We start from the raw sequence: 22,766 nt of genomic DNA, 5'->3' as shown, positions 1-22,766 counted from the left end.
CCTTGACCCCTATTAAGAAGTCATTTTTTGCTACCTTTTTATGGTATTTAAGTGCCTACTATGTGCCAGGCACTGGACTACACGCTGGAGTCTGTCACATATGAAGGGGGAAGAAGTTGCAGGCCAGAGAATGGATGTGGACAAGGGATCAGCAGCAAGACAGATGAGATCGAGATACAGCGAATAGGTTGGTGGTAGAGGAGCAGCGTGTGTGTGTTGGGTTGTAGTAGATCTATCCTCCCTAGGCTTGTTGGCTAAATGCTGTATTTTAGTTTCAGTGAGTGAGGGGCAGGAGACAAATAGGTTAGTGAGGCTGATGCAGTAATCGAGGCAGGATAGGACAAGTGCTTGGATCATTGTGGTAGCAGTTGGAATGGAGAGAAAAAGGTGAATTTTAGTGATATTGTGAAGGTGATTTGGTGACAGATTGACTGTGGGTTGTATGAGCGAGATGAGTCGAGGATAATACCAAGGTTCCCGGCTTGTGAGACGGGGAGGAGAGTGGCATTGTCTAACAGTGATGGGGAGGATCGGGGAGGACGCTTTGGGTGGGAACAATGAGTTCTGTTTTGGACATGTTAAGTTTTGAGGTATCAGTTTCCTCAGTACAAAGAAAGACTGATACTTTCATTTTATCTTTATTCAGCTGGGGAGGAGACAGACCAAGGATCCACTCCAAAAGGAGGCATTGAGGGGAGAGGTAGGATCAATCACTGCTATTTATTGAGCGCTTATGATGTACAATACGACAGATTTAGCATACACGTTCCAGAAAGTAGACGTTGGTTGTCCAGACTGGAGAAACAGGATAACATGACAGCCGGTGAGAAGGTGTGCACAATATCCTCTGAAGGGCACGAGTTGTCAGTTCTCCTTCAGAATTCCAGGTCTCTGCCACAGGACCTATGTTCATACCTACAATTTATGTAGATTAATGCCTGTCTCCCCATCTTGAGTGTAAGATCCCTGTGAGGGATCTTGTCTACCAACTGCTGCACTCTCCCAAGTGCTTAGTGCAGTGCTCTGCAGGCAATAGGTGCTCCATAAATACCATTGATGGCCACCAAGAGAGTCCTCAGAGGTTTGGCTTCATTATTCACAGAGCCGTCCCTGTGTTTACTGGTATTGCCCAAGTCCAGGAGCATCTGTGAGTTCAGTGACAGAGCTGAGGTGGACAAACTAAATGTTTTTCTCCAATCCAGTTGGGCAAACTGCATTCATTCATTCAATTGTATTTAATGGGCACTTCCTGTGTGCAGAGCACTGTACTAAGCACTTGTGGTATTTAAGTGCTTACTATGTGCCAAACACTGTTCTAAGCACTGGGGTAGATACAAGGTAATCAGGTTGTCCCACGTGGGGCTCGCAGTCTTAATCCCCATTTTACAGATGAGGTAACTGAGGCACCAAGAAGTTAAGTGACTTGCCAGAGGTCACACAGCAGACAAATGGTGGAACTGGGATTAGAACCCACGTCCTCTGACTCCCTAGCCCATGCTCTTTCCACTAAGCCACGCTGCTTCCCCGACTGCACATCCCCTTACTCCATTATGACGCCATCACTCCTTTGGATTTTAGGAATAACAAACCTCAAGGACCTTTAGAATAACAGACATAATTGTGGTATTTGTTTAGCGCTTACTATATGCCAAGCACTGTACTATCAGTGAGCACTGGGCACTGAAATAATAACAGTAATAATAATAATAGTATTAAGTGCCTACTATGTGCCAGGCACTGTAGTAAGCACTGGGGTGGATACAAACTAATAGGGTTGGACACAGATCCTGTCCCACATAGGGCTCACAATCTTAATCCCTGTTTTACAGATGAAGGAATTAAGGCAGAGAATTGATGTGATGTGCCCAAGGCTACACAGCAGAAAAGTGGCAGAGCCGGGATTAGAACCTTGGTCCTTCTGACTTCCAGGCTCAATCCACTGTGCCATGGTACTTCTCTTCTGAGCAGAGGGTTCTTAGACAACTTTTCCCATCCTCCTGCTGTGCCCGGACTGGAGACTCACAACAGGTAGGAAGCTACCTTCCTTCCAGACTCTTGGTAAGGAAAGGGAAAATTTCTGGGTGTGAAATTTTGCTTGTGAAATGCTACCCTGCAGCAGGATCACTGGGTATAAACATTAGGACGTGGGGCTTCTTAAAATCCCCCATCCCTAACATGCCCCCCACCAGCCTCCATGAACCCCCTACACAAGCCACCAATAGTACTGGCTGCTGTGGGCAGATCACTGTACTAACTGAATGGGAGAGTATAATCTAGCTAGTTGGGTACGATCCCTGGAGAGGTAGAGACCTGAAACAAGTAACACTAAAAATTCAGAAAACATTAAAAAAAACCCAAAACGTATAAATAAAGATAATGGGACTTAGGGTTTCCTGCCCCTTGCCCTATAGGAAGGCGCTGTTTAAGAGTCAAACAGTCACTATCGCAATGTTCCAAGTTCCGTCATCCCGTGCCACTTTTGGAGAGAGCAGGATAGGATTGGAGGGCAATGGTAGCTGCAGGGAGTCTTCCAAAGAGGGGTACTTACATTTGGGTAGCAGAGGAGCAAGTAGGATGGAATCTTCTTCCTTCTGCATCGCCTACACCCTTGCATTCACACCAATTAAGCACCGGGTTTTTCTCCGCTATGAACTCTGAGGTGCTTAGAGAGGCTCGGGTGACAACTGAAGGCTTTTCCGCACTGGTTACATTTATAGGGTTTTTCCTTGGTGTGAGTTCTCTGAGGTACAGTGACGTGTGAATGGCAGCTGAAGGCTCTTCCACACTAGTTACACAGGTAGGGTTTCTCTCCAGTGGGACTCCTTTGATGCGTGTCAAGGTTGGAATCCCAACTGAAGGCCTTGCCACATTCCTCACATTTGTAGGGTTTCTCTCCGGTGTGAGTTTTCTGATGATAAATGAAGGCTGAGCAGCAACTGATGACCTTTCCACAATCATCACACTTACAAGGTTTCTCTCCAAGGTGGATTCTGTGATGCTTGGTGAGGAGAGACCGATAACTAAAAGCCAACCTTGTTCACTTTAAGTTTTTCCTTTCCTGCCTTAATTCTGCCCTCTCCTCGGCCAGCCAAAACTATTTCTCCTCCCTTATTGACACCCATGCCCATCATCCCTGTCAGCTCTTCCATACATTTAACTCCATTCTCAGGCCCCCTGTTCCTCCCCCTCCTCCATCCCTCACCCCCAACGATCTGGTCTCCTACTTCATTAGTAAAATTAACTCCATCAGGATTGAGCTCCCCAAAGTCACTCCTTCACCTTCTCCAACCCCCTTGCTCTCAACCCTCTCTGCTACTCTCCCATCCTTCCCAGCAGTATCTTCAGATGAGATCTCCTCCCTCCTCTCAAATGCTACTACAGCCACCTGTGCTTCTGACCCCATTCCCTCTCATCTTATGAAATCTCTCGCCCCTTCCCTCCTCCCCTCCTTAACTTCCATCTTCAACCACTCACTCTCCACTGGTTCCTTCCCCTCTGCCTTCAAACATGCCCAGGTCTCCCCCATCCTAAAAACCCCTCTCTTGACCCCACCTCCCCTTCTAGTTATCACCCTATCTCCCTCCTACCATTCCTTTCCAAACTCCTTGAACAAGTCATCTACACCCGCTGCCTCGAATTCCTCAACACCAGCGCTCACTGTGTGCTCTAAGCGCTGGGGTAGATACAAGGTAATCAGGTTGCACCCGTGTGGGGCTCACACTTTTAATCCCCATTTTACAGATGAGGTAACTGAGGAACAGATAAGTTAAGTGACTTGCCCAAGATCAAACAACAGACATTTATTTTACTTGTACATATTTATCCTATTTATTTTATTTTGTTAATATGTTTTGTTTTGTTGTCTGTCTCCCCCTTCTGGTCTGTGAGTCCACTGTTGGGTAGGGACCGTCTCTATATGTTGCCAACTTATACTTCCCAAGCGCTTAGTACAGTGCTCTGCACACAGTAAGTGCTCAATACATATGATTGAATGAATGAATGTTGCAGAGGCAGGATTAGAACCCACATCTTCTGACTCCCAAGCCCGTGCTCTTTCCACTAAGCCACGCTGCTTCTCAAAAAAAAGACGATGGCATTTGTTAAGTGCTTACTATGTGCCAAGCACTGTTCTAAGCACTGGGGCCCCTCCTTCCAATCCCCCTCCCCCTCCCCCGCCTTACATCCTTCCCCTCCCCACAGAACCTGTATATATGTATATATGTTTGTACGTATTTATTACTCTTTTATTTGTACATAATTATTCTATTTATTTTATTTTGTTAATGTTTTGTTTTGTTGTCTGTCTCCCCCTTCTAGACTGTGAGCCCGCTGTTGGGTAGGGACCATCTCTAGATGTTGCCAACTTGTACTTCCCAAGCACTTAGTACAGTGCTCTGCACACAGTAAGCGCTCAATAAATACAATCGAATGAATGAACATCAACTCTCTCCTCGACCCCCTCCAATCTGGCTTCCGTCCCCTACACTCCACAGAAACTGCCCTCTCAAAAGGTCACCAATGACCTCCTTCTTGCCAAATCCAAAGGCTCCTACTCTATCCTAATCCTCCTCGATGTCTCAGCTGCCTTCGACACTGTGGACCACCCACTTCTCCTCAACACACTATCCAAATTTGGCTTCATGGACTCCATCCTCTCCTGGTTCTCCTATCTCTCTGGCCATTCATTCTCAGTCTCCTCTGCGGGCTCCTCCTCCCCCTCCCATCCCCTTACTGTAAGGGTTCCTCAAGGGTCAGTTCTTGGTCCCCTTCTGTTCTCTATCTACACTCACTCCCTTGGTGAACTCATTCGCTCCCATGGCTTCAACTATCATCTCTATGCTGATGACACCCAAATCTACATCTCTCCCTCTCTTCAGGCTCGGGTCTCCTCCTGCCTTCAGGAAATCTCCATCTGGATGTCTGCCCACCATCTAAAGCACAATATGTCCAAGACTGAACTCTGTATCTTCCCTCCCAAACCCTGCCCTCTCCCTGACTTTCCTGTCACTGTAGACGGCACTACCATCCTTCCCGTCTTACAAGCCCACAACCTTGGTGTCATCCTCGACTCCGCTCTCCTTCACCCCTCACATCCAGTCCATCACCAAAACCTGCCGGTCTCAGCTCCGCAACATTGCCAAGATCAGCCCTTTCCTCTCCATCCAAACTGCTACCTTACTGGTCCAATCTCTCATCCTATCCCGACTGGATTACTGCATCAGCCTTCTCTCTGATCTTCCATCCTCCTGTCTCTCCCCACTTCACGCTGCTGCCCGGATCATCTTTGTGCAGAAACGCTCTGGGCATGTTACTCCCCTCCTCAAAAATCCCCAATGGTGGCCAGTCAACCTATGCATCAAGCAAAAACTCCTCACTCTCGTCTTCAAGACTCTCCATCACCTCGCCCCCTCCTTCCTCACCTCCCTTCTCTCCTTCTACAGCCCAGCCCGCACCCTCCACTCCTCTGCTGCTACCCTCCTCACTGTACCTCGTTCTTGCCTGTTCCGCCATCGACCCTGGGCCCACGTCCTTCTCCTGACCTGGAATACCCTCCGTCCACACATCTGCCAAGCTAGCTCTCTTCCTCCCTTCAAAGCCCTACCGAGAGCTCACCTCCCCCAAGAGGCCTTCCCAGACTGAGCCCCCTTTTTCCTCTCCTTCTCCTCCCCACAGCACCTGTATATGTCTGTAGAGATTTATTACTCTATTTTACTTGTACATATTTACTATTCTATTTTGTTAATGATGTACATCTAGCTTTATTTCTATTTATTCTGATGACTTTACACCTCTCCACATGTTTTGTTTTGTTGTTTGTCTCCCCCATCTAGACTGTGAGCCCGTTGTTGGGTAGAGACCATCTCTATATGTTGCCAATGTGTACTTCCCAAGTGCTTAGTACAGTGCGCTGCACACAGTAAGTGCTCAATAAATACAATTGAATGAATGAATGAATGAAAGGTTTCTTTCTGGCATGAATGAATGACCTGGTGCCTGATAAGGTTGGAATGCTGGCTGTAAGCTTTTCCACATTCATTGCACATTTAGGACTTCTCTCCAGTGGTGAACAAGATACGAGTGATGATGGAAGGCCTTTCCACACTCAGTACAGTTGAATGGTTTCTCTCTGGTGTGACTCCCCTGGTGTGTAATTAAGTGTGACTGCCAAAAGAAGGTCTTTCCACATTCATCGTATTGATAGGGTTTGCTTTTCATATGAATTCTCTGATGCTTAATGACTTTACCGTTTTCAATACATTTATAGGGTTTTGCTTCAGTATGAATTCTCTGGAGTATAATAACATGTGAGCAATTACAGCAGGCTTTCCCATATTCATAATATTGGATTCTCTCATGGCAAGTAAAAGATGGGAGACAACTGGAAGCTTTTCCACAAAGGTAACATTCACAGGTCATCTTCCCTTCGGAGGACTTCTTGTGGGCCTCGCTGACATTTCTGAACCCTCTCTCCTGGTGGTGGCCCTTCCTTGTTCTCCCACCGCTAGGACGTCAGCCCAACCTTTCTGATCTGCTCTCATTTTCCCAGGTTTTCCCAGATTCCGCACAAGCCGCTGGAATATTCTGCTGGAGACTCCCCAAGAGTGCCCTGTATAAATCTGCTTCTTCAGCGACTTCCTGCTTTGGGGAAACTGGCTCCTTAAACTTGTTTGCAGTCATAAAATCTAGAATAAACAACAAACTGAAACTCTCAACAATTCTGAATGCTGGTTATTCGTTAGGACAATCAACATGGGACCGAAGTCAGTGTCCTTTCCTGTACTCCCATTAAACTCAACTGTTTGCTTGGATGAGTGGGGGCAAGGGGAGGTTTCCTGGCATAGGACTCGAGAGTCAGATAAACAAAGCTCTTCTGATACTCTCGGGAGCACATCGTACTTCTGCTTACTGGTTTTCCTGGGGCTGAGGGAGAAACTATAAACATGAGCCTTCTCACCTCCTCATAGAATCAAAGAGGACAGAGGGGAAGCTTGAGAGAGCCTGGGCCCATTGAAGGAAAGGGTTGACTTCCCTCTCTCAGCCACTGCAAAGAGAACTGGAGCTTTCTGTCAGAAATCAGAGATGGGTGGTGCAAAGAGCGGTTTTCTGAAGTCAAACAGGTCCAGTTGCAGGAACAAAAGAAGCTGCAATGCTGGGAAAGAGGGGTTATTTTGAGGGATGGAGGCAGGTGATAAGGTCAGGAAGATAAGAAGCAAGACGGGTTGGGGCGAGCACTCTGAATGAGGGGGCGTGAGTTCCCGGGTTCTGCCCCAACCAGATCTCACAGACATTCCATACATGTGAAGCAGCAAGATACAGTAGGTAGAGCACAGGACTGGGAGTCAGGTCATGGGTTCTAATTCTAGGCTAATCCAATCTAATCTTCTAGATTAGAAGCTTGGGGTGGGAAAGGATTGTATCTCTTTATTGCTGAATTGCACTTTCCAAGGGCTTCCAACTTTCGATTGGATTTAATTCGAGTTGGCAAAATTGACCCAAGAGGGGATGAGCTAGAGGCAGGGAGAAGTATGGAATCTGATGGAAAGAAAAGCCACAATTACCGATGGAGAAAGAAACCCTTGAAGCTCCTGTTCTTCCCCTTACTAGCCACCATGTTCAGTTGCTCACTCTTCGATGGCTCCTCCCTCTCTGCTTTAATACATGCCCTCTTGTTTCCTACTATGGAAAAACCCCTCTCTCAACCTCACTGCTGTGGGAGCTTGGGAAAGTCATTTAATTTCTCTGTGCCTCAATCAATCAGTTGTACTGACTGAACGCTATGTGCAGAGCACTGTTAGAATGCGTGGGAGTACAATACAACAGAATTAGCAAATATGTTCCCTGCCCACAATGGGCTTGCAGTCCTGAGGGATGTCATGGACTGCAGTACAGCCTCAGTGACCTCATCTGATCAATGGTGATTGAGATTGTGAGCCCCACATGGGACAGGGACTCTGTCCAACCTGATTTGCTTGTACCCACCCCAGCACTCAGTACAGCACTTAGAACAGTTCTTAGCACAGAGTAAGCACTTAAGAAGTACCACCATTATTCATTCATTCATTCGTTCAATCATATTGATTGAGCGCTTACTGTGTGCACAGCACTGTACTAAGCGCTTGGGAAGTACACATCGGCAATATACAGAGACGGTCCCTACCCAGCAATGGGCTCACAGCCTAGAAGGGGGAGACAGACAACAAAACGAAACGAATAACAGACGGTTGAATTACAGTGCCTGACACAGAGTTAGCACTTTTATACACTACAATTATTATCACCATTGTTACAAGGAATGAAGGAATTTTAGTGTCAATACAACTCATACGACACAGGCATACACTCACAAGGAGTAACGGATGGAGTGGTCACCTCCCCTTCGAAGGAAGGAATAACAGATCTGGGGAAGGTAATGAGGTCCGGATTATAGAGCAGATCCGCACGGGATCAACTGAAAAGATTAGGCCCCATTATTTCAAATGCAGCGGGGAAGCTTGGGGCTAAAGGGACTCAAACTCAGTACCTTGTGATGAGGAGCCCACGCAAGATGCAGGCAGTGACTCTTCTGCTCCTCCCTGGGACGCCGTGACCTCCTCGGACCCTTCCTGTGTAGGAGGAGCACAGGCCGGGATCTGGAGGTGAGGACATGAGCAGCCACGGAGGGGACGGCAATATAGGCACCGAACTTCTCTGCGAGGGGGCCAGTTTAAGAACTCACACAAGACTACACCAACCAGATCCCAGATGCAGGTCAGCGGGAGAGAGAGAAAACCAGAAACTCACTCCTGAGAGAGAGCAACAGGCAGCAGAGCAGAGACTACAGGGGCACAGGGCAATGAATACCTGATGCCACTAGAGCTCCAAGACGGGAAACCGGTACTCCAGCTCCCTGGCGATGTCCCTCGTTTCTGACTCTCATCTACCCTTTCCCCACTCCCTCACTCTCTTTTTGCCTCCTGGCCTTTTCTGAGCAAAGACTCCCCCGTGATTCAGTGTCAGAGGGTCTGTATTGTCGGGGAACTAGGGACTGTGGAGGGCTCTCCAGTAAGGACAAAGGGGAAACCTGGAGACCCCCGAACCCATTAGGAGAAAAGGGAAACCCCGCTCCCTGTTCAGGAGGGGAAGACTCAGGGCTAGGGCTGCCACACAGGACTTGGTTTGCACAACGAGAGAAAGGCGCAACCCAGATGCAGCCATAAGAAAGGAACCAGAGTGAGCCTCAGAAAAGGACTCAAGGGTCCCTCACGCCCCCTCAGCCGAGCCCCTCCCCCGCACAATATCCACCTGCGAGTCTCCCTGCTCCCTCCGGTACGCCCGTCTCCTCTCTCACCCACTGACGTGGCCCACCGAGGCCTCCCTGTAAATCTTCCACCAGGGCCACGGCCTCCTCCCCACTCTTGGGGCACTGAATCTTCACCCAGGCCTGGGTGTCGGCAGGCAGGATGCTGAGGAACTGGTCCAGCACCAGCAGATTGAGGATCTGCTCCTTGGTGTGCTCTTCCGGCCTAAGCCACAGGTGGCACAGCTGCCGCAGGCGCCCCAGGGCCTCGCGGGGCCCCGACGCCTCCTGGTAGCGGAACCACCGAAAGCGCTGGCGGAAGGCCTCGCTGGACTCCTGTCGGCCGGACTCACTCCCGCAGGCTCCATCCCCCTGGGGGCTCCTGGTCGGGGGCCCCTCGTCCTGGTGGGGCGCCAGGGCCCGTGGCTCCCGGCCTTCTTCCGGCCTCCAATCTGCAATCATCGTCACGGAAGAGGTTGCTCCCACGCATGCCAATAACCCACTCTCCACTTCAGGGCCCCGGAGAGTCTTCCAGCGCATCTCCTCAGGGTCACGGATGAGAGAACAGAGATTCTTTTCAGAAATCAGAGACAAAGGCAGGGAAGAGGGCCATTTTTTTTTTTTTTAACTGAAGCTGATCCGGCTTCAGGACAAAAAAACAATGTAAGCCACAATGCTAGGAAAGAGGGATCTGAAGCAGGGGCAGGAACTGGGGTCGGGGGCAAGGAAACAGATGGGTTGGGCGAGCACTCTGAACGAGGGGGGCGAGGTCCCGCGTTCTGGTCCGACCGGACATCACATACCTTCCCACAATCCTCAGAGAAGCAGCAGTGTGGTGACAGGCCAGAGCAGGCTGCCCTCCGGTGACACAAATTCACATCCGTTCATGACCAGTCATTCATTCAATTGTATTTATTGAGCACTTACTGTGTGCAGAGCACTGACCAGACATCCTTCACTCTCGCCCACCCCCTGCCCGACTCCAGTCCGGGACCCAGGCCTCCCCTGTGGTCGGAGACAGGGGAGCAGAAGCTGGCGGGGGGCGGGGCGGGGCGGCACGGAAGGCTTGGGCAGAGCTATTTCTGGCTACATCCAGTCCCTGCCCTGCCACGCCCAGGGATCCCAAACAGGAAGGCAGGGACACTTACCAATCGAGGACTGAGGAAACAGAGGGATCCCAAGGAGGAGCAGCAAAATGGAAGCTTGGGACACCTGCGGGAAGGACCTGTCGGGCAGTCAAGGCAGCGGATGGCTGTTCAGCAGGGTTGGCTGAGTGGTGGGAGCAGGGTTCTGAGAGATTTCTGAGTCGATTTCCTCCCAAAACGCCTGCATGACTCTCCTTCCTTCCACGGTGATGCCAATAGGCCTCCTTTGCTTCAGATCATACAAGTGGCCACCCTCCTTCCCCTAAAGGTCCTCTTGCCCCTCCCCCCACCCCCCAATGCCCGTCCTGATGGAACCACTGGTCTGCTGAGGGCAACCAGGTGGGATCAGGGGGAATGCTATGTCATCGAGCTCATAGATGCTCAAGGGCTTCGGTGAGCCCAGTAGGCAGCTGAGGTCTACAGGTTAGACTCCAGTCTCCAACTGAGATGAGCAGACCCCCGCACTCCCTGCTCCAATAACGGCCCAAAGCCCCTTGTGGTTTCAGGACTAATAAACCAAAGGACCCTAAGAAAGCTTCGTGAACAATGACGCCAAACTTCCGAGGACTCCCCTGATGTCAGAGATCCAGAATTCAGGGGAGAACTGACAACTGCTGGGAGGTGGGAGGGTGGGGGGGGATGAGGAAGGGTCTGGGACGACCCTCCCCTCTGAGGATTCCCTGCTCACCTTCTCACCGGCTCTTGCGTTCTAGTGTTTCTCCAAAGTCAGGGCACCTGATTTCTATCTTTCTAGGCGATCCTACCTCTCCCGCTACGTCTCCTTTAAGAGTCGATTCTTTGCTGTCCTCAATCTGGTTAAATGAAGAGAAAATGAAAGCGTCAGTCTTTCATTGTGCCGGAAGAAGGGCGCCTGCTGGATAGGAAACGCGACCACCAAGAGAAAACTAATTCCCAGCAGGTACACAGTGAAGAACAGATCTTAAGGAGGGAAATAATGACAAAGGGAGTGAAGGGTCAGGCAGGCCAGGATGGTGGAAAGAACTCGTGTTCAAAGTTTCCAGTGGTAGTAACAGAACTCACTGAGCAGCCACAAAGCATGACAGAAGCCCGAGACAGAAGAAAGACGGTAATAACAACAACAAAAATATATTTTTCATTTAACTGCTTGATGTGTGTCAAGCACTGTACTGAGCCAGGGGAAGGTTCAAGACGCTCGCTATCCCACAAGGGATAATGTGTGATAAGGTGATAAGGAATAAAGTGTGTTCTCCCACAGCCTAAGTAGGAGGGAGAACAGACATTTAATCCCTCTTTTAAAGATGAGCTAACAGGCATAGGGAAATTGAGCAACATCCCCAAAGCTAAACTGAAGGCGAGTGGAAGGGCAGAGATTTCTACCAGGCCACAATGGTACGTGCAAAGAGCTTCACTTCCAGGGACGAGAAGCATAGAAAATCTCCACAACCGAGCAACTAGAGTAACTAATTGTCAATACAATTGATTAGCTATTAGCCGGGATTAGAACCCATGAAAGAGAGGGGGAGGGGAGGGAAAGGCAGGGCACTGCGTGGCTCGGTGGAAAGAGCACGGGCTTCGGAGGCAGGGGTCATGGGTTCGAATCCCGGCTCTGCCAATTGCCAGCTGTGTGACTTTGGGCAAGTCACTTAACTTCTCCGTGCCTCAGTTTCCTCACCCGCCAACTGGGGATTAAGATTGTGAGCCAACCCGTGGGACCACCTGATCTCCTTGGAACCTGCCCAGCGCTTAGAACAGTGCTTTGCACATAGTAAGCGCTTAATAAACGTCATTATCGTCATTATTATTATCGCTCATGGGACATCAACTGACTAGAAGCAGCGCGGCCTGGTGGAAAGAGCACGGGCCTGGGGAGTCGGAGGTCGTGGGTGGTAATCCCGACTCTGTCACAAGTCTGCTGTGTGACCTTGGGCAAGTCACTTCACTTCTCTGGGCCTCGGTCGCCTCACCCGTAAACTGGGGATTAAGACTGTGAGCCCCACGTGGGGCAACCTGATCACCTTGTATCCCCTCCCCAGCGCTTAGAACAGTGTTCTGCACCTCGTAAGTGCTTAACAAATGCCATCATTATTTATTTATCTGTAAAGACGGGGATAAGAGTGTGAACGCTGTGAGAAGCAGCGTGGCTCAGTGGCAAGAGCACGGGCTTTGGGGTCAGAGGTCATGGGTTCGAATCCCGACTGCGCCACATGTCCGCTGTGTGACCTTGGGCAAGTCACTTAAATTCTCAGAGCCTCAGTTCCCCTATCTGTAAAATGGGGATGAAGACTGTGAGCCCCACGTGGGACACCTTGATCACCTTGTAACCCCCCCCCAGCGCTTAGAACAGTGCTTTGCACATAGTAAACGCTTAACAAATACCATCATCATCATCAACCCGGGTGTGACGGGCCCTGTGCCCAAACTGATTACCCTGTATGGATCCCGGGGCTTGGAACAGTGCTTGGCCCACGGCGGGCGCTCATCAAGTCCCGCTCCTCCCGACAACCGCGCCGCAGGCGGGACCAGAAGGCGCATGCGCAGTGGCTGCCCCCGGCCAGCCCGAGGACCGCGGCTCCCGGCATGCTCCGGGCCGGGGAAAAAACGGCTCCCGGCGGCTCTCGGACTCCCCCTCGCGGCGTCCCGCCGTCCCGGCGTCCCGGCCGCCCGCCCCGCCGTAAGGGAGAAGCCCCGGGGGCGGGAGCCGCCGCCGTCGCCAACCCCGGAGGCTGCCCCAGCCCCAGTCCGCCGCCCCCCAGCCCCCAGCCCCGGCCCTCTCTCTCCCCGCTCGGGACAGGCCCGCCGAAACGCACCAGAACCTCACCTCACCTCACCTCACCTCACCGACGCAAGGTCCCGCGGGCGGAAGCGCACCCTCCTCCCCCCCCCCCCCCACGACCCACTTCCGGTGCCTTTCTAGGACGCCGGAGGCGTCACCCCCCTCCACCCGCCCCCGCCACTCGATGGTGTCCGTCCTGGAGCCGGCAGACTAGGGGCCAGAGCCGCTTCCCTGAGGGCCGACCGAGGGCGGAGCACCGTACTGAGCCCTCGGAGGAATATACGATACAGCATTTCATTCATTCCATCGTATTTATTGAGCGTTTACCGTGCGCAGAGCACTGTACTGAACGCTTGGAAAGGGCAGGTCGGCAACAGATAGAGACGGTCCCTACCCAACAACGGGCTCACGGTCTAGAAGGGGGAGACAGACAACGAAACAAAGCGGGTAGACAGGCGTCAGTAGCGTCGAAATAGATAGAAATTATAGACATGTACACTGAAGCAGCGTGGCTCAGTGGAAAGAGCACGGGCTTTGGAGTCAGAGGTCATGGGTTCAAATCCCGGCCCTGCCAACTGTCGGCTGTGTGACTTTGGGCAAGTCGCTTCACTTCTCTGTGCCTCAGTTACCTCATCGGTAAGATGGGGATTAAAACTGTGAGCCCTCCGTGGGACAACCTGATCGCCTTGTAACCTCCCCAGCGCTTAGAACAGTGCTTTGCACATAGTAAGCGCTTGACAAATACCATCATCATCATCATCATCATGTACAAATATACGCAAGTAGCCCCCAACCCTGCCCTCAAGGAGCTTACAGGAAATCAATCAATCAATCAATCAATCAATCAATCCGTGCGCACAGCACTTTACTGAGTGCTTGGAAACGGCAGTTCGGCAACAGATAGAGACGATCCCTACCCAACAACGGGCTCACGGTCTAGAAGAAGCAGCGGGGCTCGGTGGAAAGAACCCGGGCTTTGGGGTCAGAGGTCATGGGTTCGAATCCTGGCTCCACCACAAGTCTGCTGCGTGACCTTGGGGCAAATCGCTTAACTTCTCCGAGCCTCAATTACCTCATCTGTAGAATGGGCGCACAATCCCACCGACGACAGCATCCAGCTCAACCCAAGGGGGAGGATCATGTCAGCCAAGCTAGCTTTTGTGCTCCCGTCCAAGTTCCCCTTAGTTTGGTTCTGGCCCGGACAGCGGAGTTCCCAATGGGTGTGACGCACACAGCGGGCCTCGCTTCTTCTGGGAGGCGAGCGGGCCCCCCCCCATCAAGCCGCGCACGGTGGGCTTAGAAGTCCACAGTGTCTCCCGCGGTGCTCTCGGATTGGCCCGCCATGGTGGGACGAGGGGGTGGGGGTGGGGGTCAGTTGCTGGGGCTCGTGGGGTTTCAGTGATTGGCTGGGTGATATCTCTGACTTTCACGGTTTCTGGCCGGGCTTGTGACCCACTCCCTTAACGGCTTCGGGCCGGGCTTGTGACCCGCTTCCTTGTCGGCTTTGGGCCTTCTGCCGAGGCATCTCTTGGAGCCTAATCTTTTCTGGGTCAGCCTTTCGGGTCCGCCCGGAGGACTAGGGCGTTGCCCTACCCCATTCCCCCCCCCCGCCCCCCCCCCCCCCCCCCCCCACCGAACCACGGCACACCCTTATTCTTGAGGGAACGGGGCGTCGTCCCGGAACCAACTTCTTCAAGCTGACAAAGGGCGGCGATCAAACCAGAGGGCCGTAAGGGCGGTTTATGGTTCGCGGTGGGGCAGGTAGGCCGTGTAGCCGACGGGGAGGGGTTAAGGGGTCCTGGTCTTAGAGGTCTAGAAGAAGCAGCGTGGCTCAGTGGAAAGAGTCCGGGCTTTGGAGTCAGAGGTCATGGGTTCGAATCCTGCCTCCACCACAAGTCTGCTGCGTGACCTTGGGAAAATCACTTAACTTCTCTGAGCCTCAGTTACCTCATCTGTAAAAATGGGGATTGCTGTCGACGAGTAGGGTGCAAAATAGATTAACACGGTGTAAATCGGCTGCAGGGTTCTTGTACCCAGGGTGGTGATGCAGATAGGAAAAATGACTCGGAGACATGAGTTCAGATAGAACAGTAAAGAAGGAAAGTGGCTACCTGCCCGTTCACCTCCCGGGAGAGGTACGAGTGACAAGCAGCCCCGATGCCAATATCACTGTGTCTTTTATTGAGTTACAGCAACATGGGAGTGGGGCATTTGGAAATTTCAGGAATTTCAGGAATTGGGACCGGCCGGATGTTACAAATTATCTTTGTTCTCCCTTCCCACGCCTTGCGTAGATAGGTAATAGGGGTGTAAATTCTTGCGCCCTATGGCCTTGCATAGATAAGTAATAGGGATGTGCATTCTCTTCGGATGGGTGTTACTCGTTGATGGCCTTGAAGGCATCTGTTACAGACTTGTTCTCTCAGCCTGCAGAAATGGAGGGTTACTGTCAGCATATACAAAATGGAGTCAGTCATGTCAAGTCCACTGTGGACAGCAATCCCCCCCTTTGATCCTTCCAAGGCCCATGGCCTCCGGGAGGATCACATACGACCCTCCTCGGGATAACAAAGGTCTTCCGCAAAGCAGGCGCCTTGCTTTAGCACAGAACAAAGGAAAAGACAAAAACAAAAAAAAAATCCAGGCCTAGCTTTACACACACAACACACAAAACAATCCCCCTCCTCAGTGAAACGCAGCATCCAGATGGTGCTGCGTGTCTTTGCTGCATGACTTCTGCTTTGGACGGGGGTTTGTAGAAGCATCAGGATAGATGAGGCACATCAGAGGCAGCCCTTCAGAAGCTGAAAAACACAGCACAGCAAAAAACAAGCCAGCAGCAAGACACACAAATAAGCAACCAGACAAAATCTCACAGGACCGAGGCCCATCGGCCAAGTTCGACGAAGCTGGGACAGCGGGGGGCTCAGAATCCCGAGAGTCAGCAGAAACCCACGGGGCAGTACAATCAGGAGGCGAAGCATCAAAAATGGCTGGCTTCACCTGGGAGTGGTGGATCCATGAGGGGCGCTCAGCAACACGAACTGCAGAAAAGGAAGACAAGAGAACCCTCTCTTGACCCCACCTCACCTTCTAGTTATCGCCCCATATCCCTCCTACCATTCCTTTCCAAACTCCTTGAACGAGTTGTCTACACGTGCTGCCTAGAATTCCTCAACAACAACTCTCTCCTCGACCCCCTCCAGTCTGGCTTCCGTCCCCTACATTCCACGGAAACTGCCCTCTCAGAGGTCACCAATGACCTCCTGCTTGCCAAATCCAACGGCTCATACTCCGTCCTAATCCTCCTCGACCTCTCAGCTGCATTCGACACTGTGGACCACCCCCTTCTCCTCATCATGCTATCTGACCTTGGCTTCACAGACTCTGTCCTCTCCTGGTTCTCCTCTTATATCTCCGGTGGTTCATTCTCGGTCTCTTTTGCAGGCTCCTCCTCCCCCCTCCCATCCCCTTACTGTGGGGGTTCCCCAAGGTTCAGTGCTTGGTCCCCTTCTGTTCTCGATCTACATGCACTCCCTTAGTTGCCTCATGCCCTCCCATGGCTTCAACTATCATCTCTACGCTGATGACACCCAGATCTACATCTCTGCCCCTCCTCTCTCCCCCTCTCTCCAGGCTCGCATCTCCTCCTGCCTTCAGGACAGCTCCATCTGGATGTGTGCTCGCCACCTAAAACTCAACAGGTCCAAGACTGAACTCCTTGTCTTCCCTCCCAAACCCTGCCCTCTCCCTGACTTTCCCATCTCTCTTGACGGCACTACCATCCTTCCCGTCTCACAAGCCCGCAACCGCCAATCTCGTCACCGTACCTCGCTCTCGCCTTTCCCGCCATCGACCCCCGGCCCACGTCATCCCCCGGGCCTGGAATGCCCTCCCTCTGCCCATCCACCAAGCTAGCTCTCTTCCTCCCTTCAAGGCCCTGCTGAGAGCTCACCTCCTCCAGGAGGCCTTCCCAGACTGAGCCCCTTCCTTCCTCTCCCCCTCGTCCCCCTCTCTATCCCCCCATCTTACCTCCTTCCCTTCCCCACAGCACCTGTATATATGTATATATGTTTGTACATATTTATTACTCTATTTATTTATTTATTTATTTATTTTACATGTACATATCTATTCTATTTATTTTATTTTGTTAGTATGTTTGGTTTTGTTCTCTGTCTCCCCCTTTTAGACTGTGAGCCCACTGTTGGGTAGGGACTTTCTCTATATGTTGCCAATTTGTACTTCCCAAGAGCTTAGTACAGTGCTCTGCACATAGTAAGCGCTCAATAAATACGATTGATGATGATGATGATGATGATGATAACAAAGGTCTTCCGCAAAGCCGGCGCCTAAAGCATAGGACAAGGAAAAGACAAAAAAAAAATCCAGGCATAGCTTTACACACACAACGCACACAACAATCCCCCTCCTCAGTGAAACACAGCGTCCAGATGGTACTGCATGTCTTTGCTGCATGACTTCTGCTTTGGACGGGGGTTTGTAGAAGCATCAGGATAGATGAGGCACATCAGAGGCAGCCCTTCAGAAGCTGAAAAACACAGCACAGCAAAAACAAGTCAGCAGCAAGACACACAAATAAGCAACCAGACAAAATCTCACAGGACCGAGGCCCATCGGCCAAGTTCGACGAAGCTGGGACAGCGGGGGGCTCAGAATCCCGAGAGTCAGCAGAAACCCACGGGGGAGTACAATCAGGAGGCGAAGCATCAAAAACGGCTGGCTTCACCTGGGAGTGGTGGATCCATGAGGGGCGCTCAGCACCACGAAATGCAGAAAACGAAGACAAGAGAACCTGGTAGGGCCCCTCCCAGGATGGCTTAAGTGAGGTGTTGCCGATCATGCGCTTAACCCAAACCCAATCTCCAGCGATGAACGGATGCAGATGAACGGTGAGAGGGGTGCGTTGACGGAGGATTCCAGCAGCCTGCAGCTCAGCTAGAATTGCCTGGAGAGACAAAACATAGGCTCGCAGGGCATCATCGCCCTGGTATGGTGCATCATCATCATCATCAATCGTATTTATTGAGTGCTTACTATGTGCAGAGCACTGTACTAAGCGCTTGGGAAGTACATATTGGCAACGTATAGAGACAGTCCCTACCCAACAGTGGGCTCACAGTCTAAAAGGGGGAGACAGAGAACAAAACCAAACATACTAACAAAATAAAATAAATAGAATAGATATGTACAAGTACAATAAATGAGTAAATAAATAGAGTAATAGATATGTACAAACATATATACATATATACAGGTGCTGTGGGGAAGGGAAGGAGGTAAGATGGGGGGATGGAGAGGGGGACGAGGGGAGAGGAAGGAAGGGGCTCAGTCTGGGAAGGCCTCCTGGAGGAGGTGAGCTCTCAGCAGGGCCTCGAAGAGAGGAAGAGAGCTAGCTTGGCGGATGGGCAGAGGGAGGGCATTCCAGGCCCGGGGCATGACGAGGGCCGGGGGTCGATGGCGGGATAGGCGAGAGCGAGGTACGGTGAGGAGATCAGCGGTGGAGGAGTGGAGGGTGCGGACTGGGCTGTAGAAGGAGAGAAGGGAGGTGAGGTAGGAGGGGGCGAGGTGATGGAGAGCCTTGAAGCCCAGGGTGAGGAGTTTCTGCCTGATGTGCAGATTGATTGGTAGCCACTGGAGATTTTTGAGGAGGGGAGTGATATGCCCCGAGCGTTTCTGGACAGAGATAATCCGGGCAGCAGCATGAAGTATGGATTGAAGTGGAGAGAGACACGAGGATGGGAGATCAGAGAGAAGGCTGATGCAGTAGTCCAGACGGGATAGGATTGCATGTAAAGAACATCCAATTAAAATGTGATCCTTGATCAGAATCAATAACAGCAGGTGGCCCAAACCGGGGAATGACTTCCCGCAAGAGACATTTCACCACTGTGAGAGCGGTTGCTCGGGAGGAAGGGAAAGCCTCAATCCACCCAGTCGGGTGATCAACAATGACCAGTACATTTCGGATACGACCAGCCCTCGGAAGTGTCACAAAATCAACCTGTAAACCCTCAAAAGGGGAATAGACCCAAGGTCGTCCCCCCAAGGGAACCCGATGACCAGGGTGAGCATTGAAGCTCTGGCAAGTAGCACAACTGGCTGTAACCCATTTGGCAACAGGATGGATACCTGGGGCAAACCAAACTCGGAGAACTGTGGCTGCCAAGGCATCTGCACCAAAGTGAGTCTCCTGGCGAAAACCCAGACAAACTGGTCGCAGCGCAGCAGCGGGCAGAATAGGCCGCCCATCAGGGACCCAAAAGAGTCCGTCCCGTTCCAGTGCCTCATATTGCCGAGGCCACTCAGCTCTTTTTTCCTTATCAGTAATCAGGGAGGGCCACAGAGTGCCAGGCATAGACGTGGGGGCCAGGGTCATAACAGGAGCTACACCTACAAGGGGGGCAGGCCGAGCTGCCCAACGAGAGGCCTCGTCGGCTCGGCGATTGCCCAAACTCGGGGAATCACTTCCTCGGGTGTGGGCATGCACGTGCATGACGGCCACCTCGGCTGGGAGCAAGAGGGCCTGTAATAGGCGTTCTGTACGATCCCCATTAGCAACCTGCCGACCCGCTGAGGTGAGGAACCCACGACTTTGCCACAGGGCACCTGTAGCATGACAGACCCCAAAGGCATACTTAGAGTCTGTATAGATGGTCACACGCTTCCCTTTACCGAATAATAATGCCTGTGTAAGGGCTTCAAGCTCAGCTGCCTGCGCACTGCAAGAACCTGGGAGTGAGCCAGTCCACAGCACAGAGGTTAGGGTAACAACAGCAGCGCCGGTGAGGCGCACCCCTTGGTCCATAAAGGAGGAGCCGTCTGTAAACAAAGTTAGATCAGAAGAGGACAAAGGCTCATCCCGAAGGGCAGATCGAGGAGCGACAGTTTCCCGAACTACTTCATCACAATTATGAATTTGGTCAGTCATGGGAGAGGACTCAAACAGGGTAGCTAGATTCAAGGAGCCACAGCACTCCACATGTACCTCCGGATTTTCCAATAAAGCACCTTCATATTTAGTCAGGCGTGCCACAGATAAGGCTTGGGTGGCTGCCTCACGAAGGAGGCGCACAACTTCATGCGGTGTCCGAACAACGACGGGATGTCCCAAGAGAATATCCTGAGACTTTTCAAGCAGCATTACTACCGCAGCTATGCAACGGATACAGGGCATTTGACCTAGAATGACAGGATCAAGGACACCTGAATAATAGGCTACCGGTCGATAGGACCGAGAGTCTGGCACAGAACATCTGAGGCCACTCCGTGGCATTCATGAATGTACAAATAGAATGGCTTACTGTAGTCAGGGAGTCCCAGGGCAGGGGCTGAACTCAGGCATCATTTCAGTGTCTGAAAGGCTTCTACAGCCTCGGGAGTCCAGTCCAGGGGTTCTGGGGAGGTCATTTTTAGGAGCTCAAAAAGGGGTCTGGTTAACAACCCAAATTCTGGAATCCAAGCTCGACAAAACCCAGCCGCGCCAAGAAAACCCCTCAGGGCCCTCTTAGTAGTGGGGCGAGGCATGCATTGAATCAGGCTCGCTTGCTTGGGGGAGATTGCTCTTTCTCCCGCCCGCAACATGAGCCCAAGATATTTTACCTGAGGCTGACACCACTGCAGTTTCTCGCAACTGACTTTTAAGACCAAGTTGATGCAAACAAGCTAGGACCTGGAGGGAACATGTCCGACACAGATCCTCCGTGTCCCCAGCAATAAGGATATCATCCACATACTGGAACATACTGATCCCTTCGGGTAATTTGAGGGGAGATAGGGCTCTACACAATTCTCTCGAAAAGACAGTTGGGGAGTGAACAAAACCCTGGGGAAGCCTCGTCCAGGTTAGTTGACGACCTTCCCAGGTAAAGGCAAAAAAGTACTGGCTCTCACAGAACACCGGGATAGTAAAGAAACCACCAGTTAGATCAATACAGGTAAAACAGGTTGCTTTGGGGCTCACGGAGCTAACTACTGCCGTGGGACTAGGAACCACAGCATGCATAGGAAAACGTAAGAGTTAATTGCAAGCAAGTCCTGGACTAACCGATAGGACAGAGGGGAGCCTGGTTTTCACACAGGCAACACAGGAGTATTACAAGGAGACCGTCATTCGACTAAAATTCCCTTATGCAAAAAGGCAAATATCAAGGGCTCTAAACCCGCTTTACCTTCAGGAGACATTGGATACTGTCTGACTTGGGGAGGTGCCCGGTCTTCTCGGACTGCAATTGTAACCTGCTCTGCCCCATGAAGAAAACCTACATCTGACGGACCACGACTCCGCAGTGTCAGGGGCAATGTCCTTAGAGTGGAATCATCTGTGCAGGGAGACGCATCCAGGAGTCCCATGAGGGAACTCAGCTGTTCAGGTGGAGTGCACACTGGATCAGGTTCGCCCAGGAGGCTTCCTAGAGTCAAGGCAATTCCTTCCTGATCACAAACCAAAGTCACATTCAAACGGCATAATAGATCTCGTCCCATTAAAGGAGCTGGAGTGGAAGGAATGATTAGGAACGGGTACTGAATGTAAATCCCCTGTAACAAACACTGTAGGGGCTGCGTTCTAGAAACAGTTTGAACTTTCCCACCTACCCCTCCTATACTTATCCTTTCCTTTCCTCGGGCGCCAGGAGGAAAGGAGGGGAGCGCTGAATAGGTTGTACCCGTATCAACTAAAAATTTATAGGACTTTGTACATTTAAGTTCCAATTAGCCTCAATTGTTGGCCACGCCACATGAGGCTGATCATCGTTCCCTAAATTTACAGTCAAGGCTCTGAGACAGGAGCGCTCATCAGAAGTGAAAAACAATTCAAGCAGCTCTTCCACATCCGCCCAAGTAGGAAGATGGGTTCTCAAAATTCCCAGGACCCTTCGATACACTTCCTGAGGATTTTTTTAAAGGGTGGAGTATTCTGCTGCCAGGTTATAAGGGTTTGGGGCTCGAAAGGGACATGAGCCCTTACTCTGGCTATTACGATATTCCCGCCCGCCCCGGGATCTGCTGGTAGTTCTCACGAACAGGGGCTAGAAGTGGTACCGGAGGTAGTAAATAAGCAGGGGGGATAGGAACTGGAGTACCTATCAGGTCCGCTGAGTGGGACTGCGGACTCGGGACTGAAGGCAACGCAGCCTTTTCTGCCACAGGTGACAATCTTGCTACTTCAGTCTGAGAGGACTGATTCTTACTAACTTCAGCCCAACAATACCAATAGCACATTTCATCAGATCGGGAACAAGATGAAACCTCCCGGAGTTTGCGTAGAGTTTGAGGACCAAAAGACCCTCCCTTGGGCCAGAAAGAATAACCCTGTTGGTCCCGGAACTTAGTCCAGGCCTTGTGACACCCTACAAGTTTTTTTTAGACATTCCTTTAGTTACAGGCAAGTGACCCTCGTCCCATGATTGGAGAACTTTAGCCAGGCACCAACTAGTCTTAGAGAGACTCGCGCCCATGGATCCAACAACCAGAACCCCCTTTCCGCTCGACCCGAAAAGAGCCCCTTGGACGTCTCCTAGGCCCCCACAGAACGCCTTCTGATGTCAACAAACCACTTCCTAACCCA

The 22,766-nt window shown here is 51.4% G+C and overlaps 1 protein-coding gene across 8 annotated transcripts; it reads right to left on the bottom strand.

Annotated features, from left to right (window-relative positions):
* Window positions 1-652: 652 nt before the first annotated feature.
* LOC119942615 (zinc finger and SCAN domain-containing protein 23-like) lies at window positions 653-14,358 on the bottom strand. 8 transcript variants are annotated; one of them, XM_038763479.1, is made up of 6 exons: window positions 14,250-14,358; window positions 11,187-11,234; window positions 10,426-10,489; window positions 9,329-9,729; window positions 8,522-8,603; window positions 653-915 (listed from the first exon to the last, which is right to left on the bottom strand). In XM_038763479.1, exons 1-6 carry the CDS (start codon window positions 14,316-14,318, stop codon window positions 755-757), a joined length of 825 nt encoding a protein of 274 aa, XP_038619407.1. In that variant the 5' UTR covers window positions 14,319-14,358; the 3' UTR covers window positions 653-754. The 8 variants fall into 8 exon arrangements, with proteins under 8 accessions (XP_038619407.1, XP_038619406.1, XP_038619408.1 ...); XM_038763478.1 differs by lacking the exon at window positions 653-915 and adding an exon at window positions 6,196-6,683; XM_038763480.1 differs by lacking the exons at window positions 653-915; window positions 14,250-14,358 and adding an exon at window positions 6,196-6,683 and having other exon boundaries at window positions 9,329-9,850; window positions 10,426-10,502; window positions 11,111-11,230.
* Between the last annotated feature and the right edge of the window lie 8,408 nt (window positions 14,359-22,766).

This window comes from Tachyglossus aculeatus, chromosome 21 (genome assembly GCF_015852505.1).
Source record: "Tachyglossus aculeatus isolate mTacAcu1 chromosome 21, mTacAcu1.pri, whole genome shotgun sequence".
Classification (NCBI taxonomy): Eukaryota; Metazoa; Chordata; class Mammalia; order Monotremata; family Tachyglossidae; genus Tachyglossus; species Tachyglossus aculeatus.
This window is presented reverse-complemented; position numbering and strand designations above follow the sequence as displayed.

Excerpts from the sequence above, each read along its gene's own strand:
- LOC119942615 (XM_038763478.1), bottom strand. The coding sequence starts at position 14,318 with ATGATCCTCCCCCTTGGGTTGAGCTGGATGCTGTCGTCGGTGGGATTG. Across the intron at positions 10,490-11,186 it reads AAGGAGACGTAGCGGGAGAG|GTGTCCCAAGCTTCCATTTT; the intron begins GTAGGATCGCCT and ends TCCTTCCCGCAG. Across the intron at positions 6,684-8,521 it reads CGTGGGCTCCTCATCACAAG|ATTTTATGACTGCAAACAAG; the intron begins GTACTGAGTTTG and ends TGTTTATTCTAG.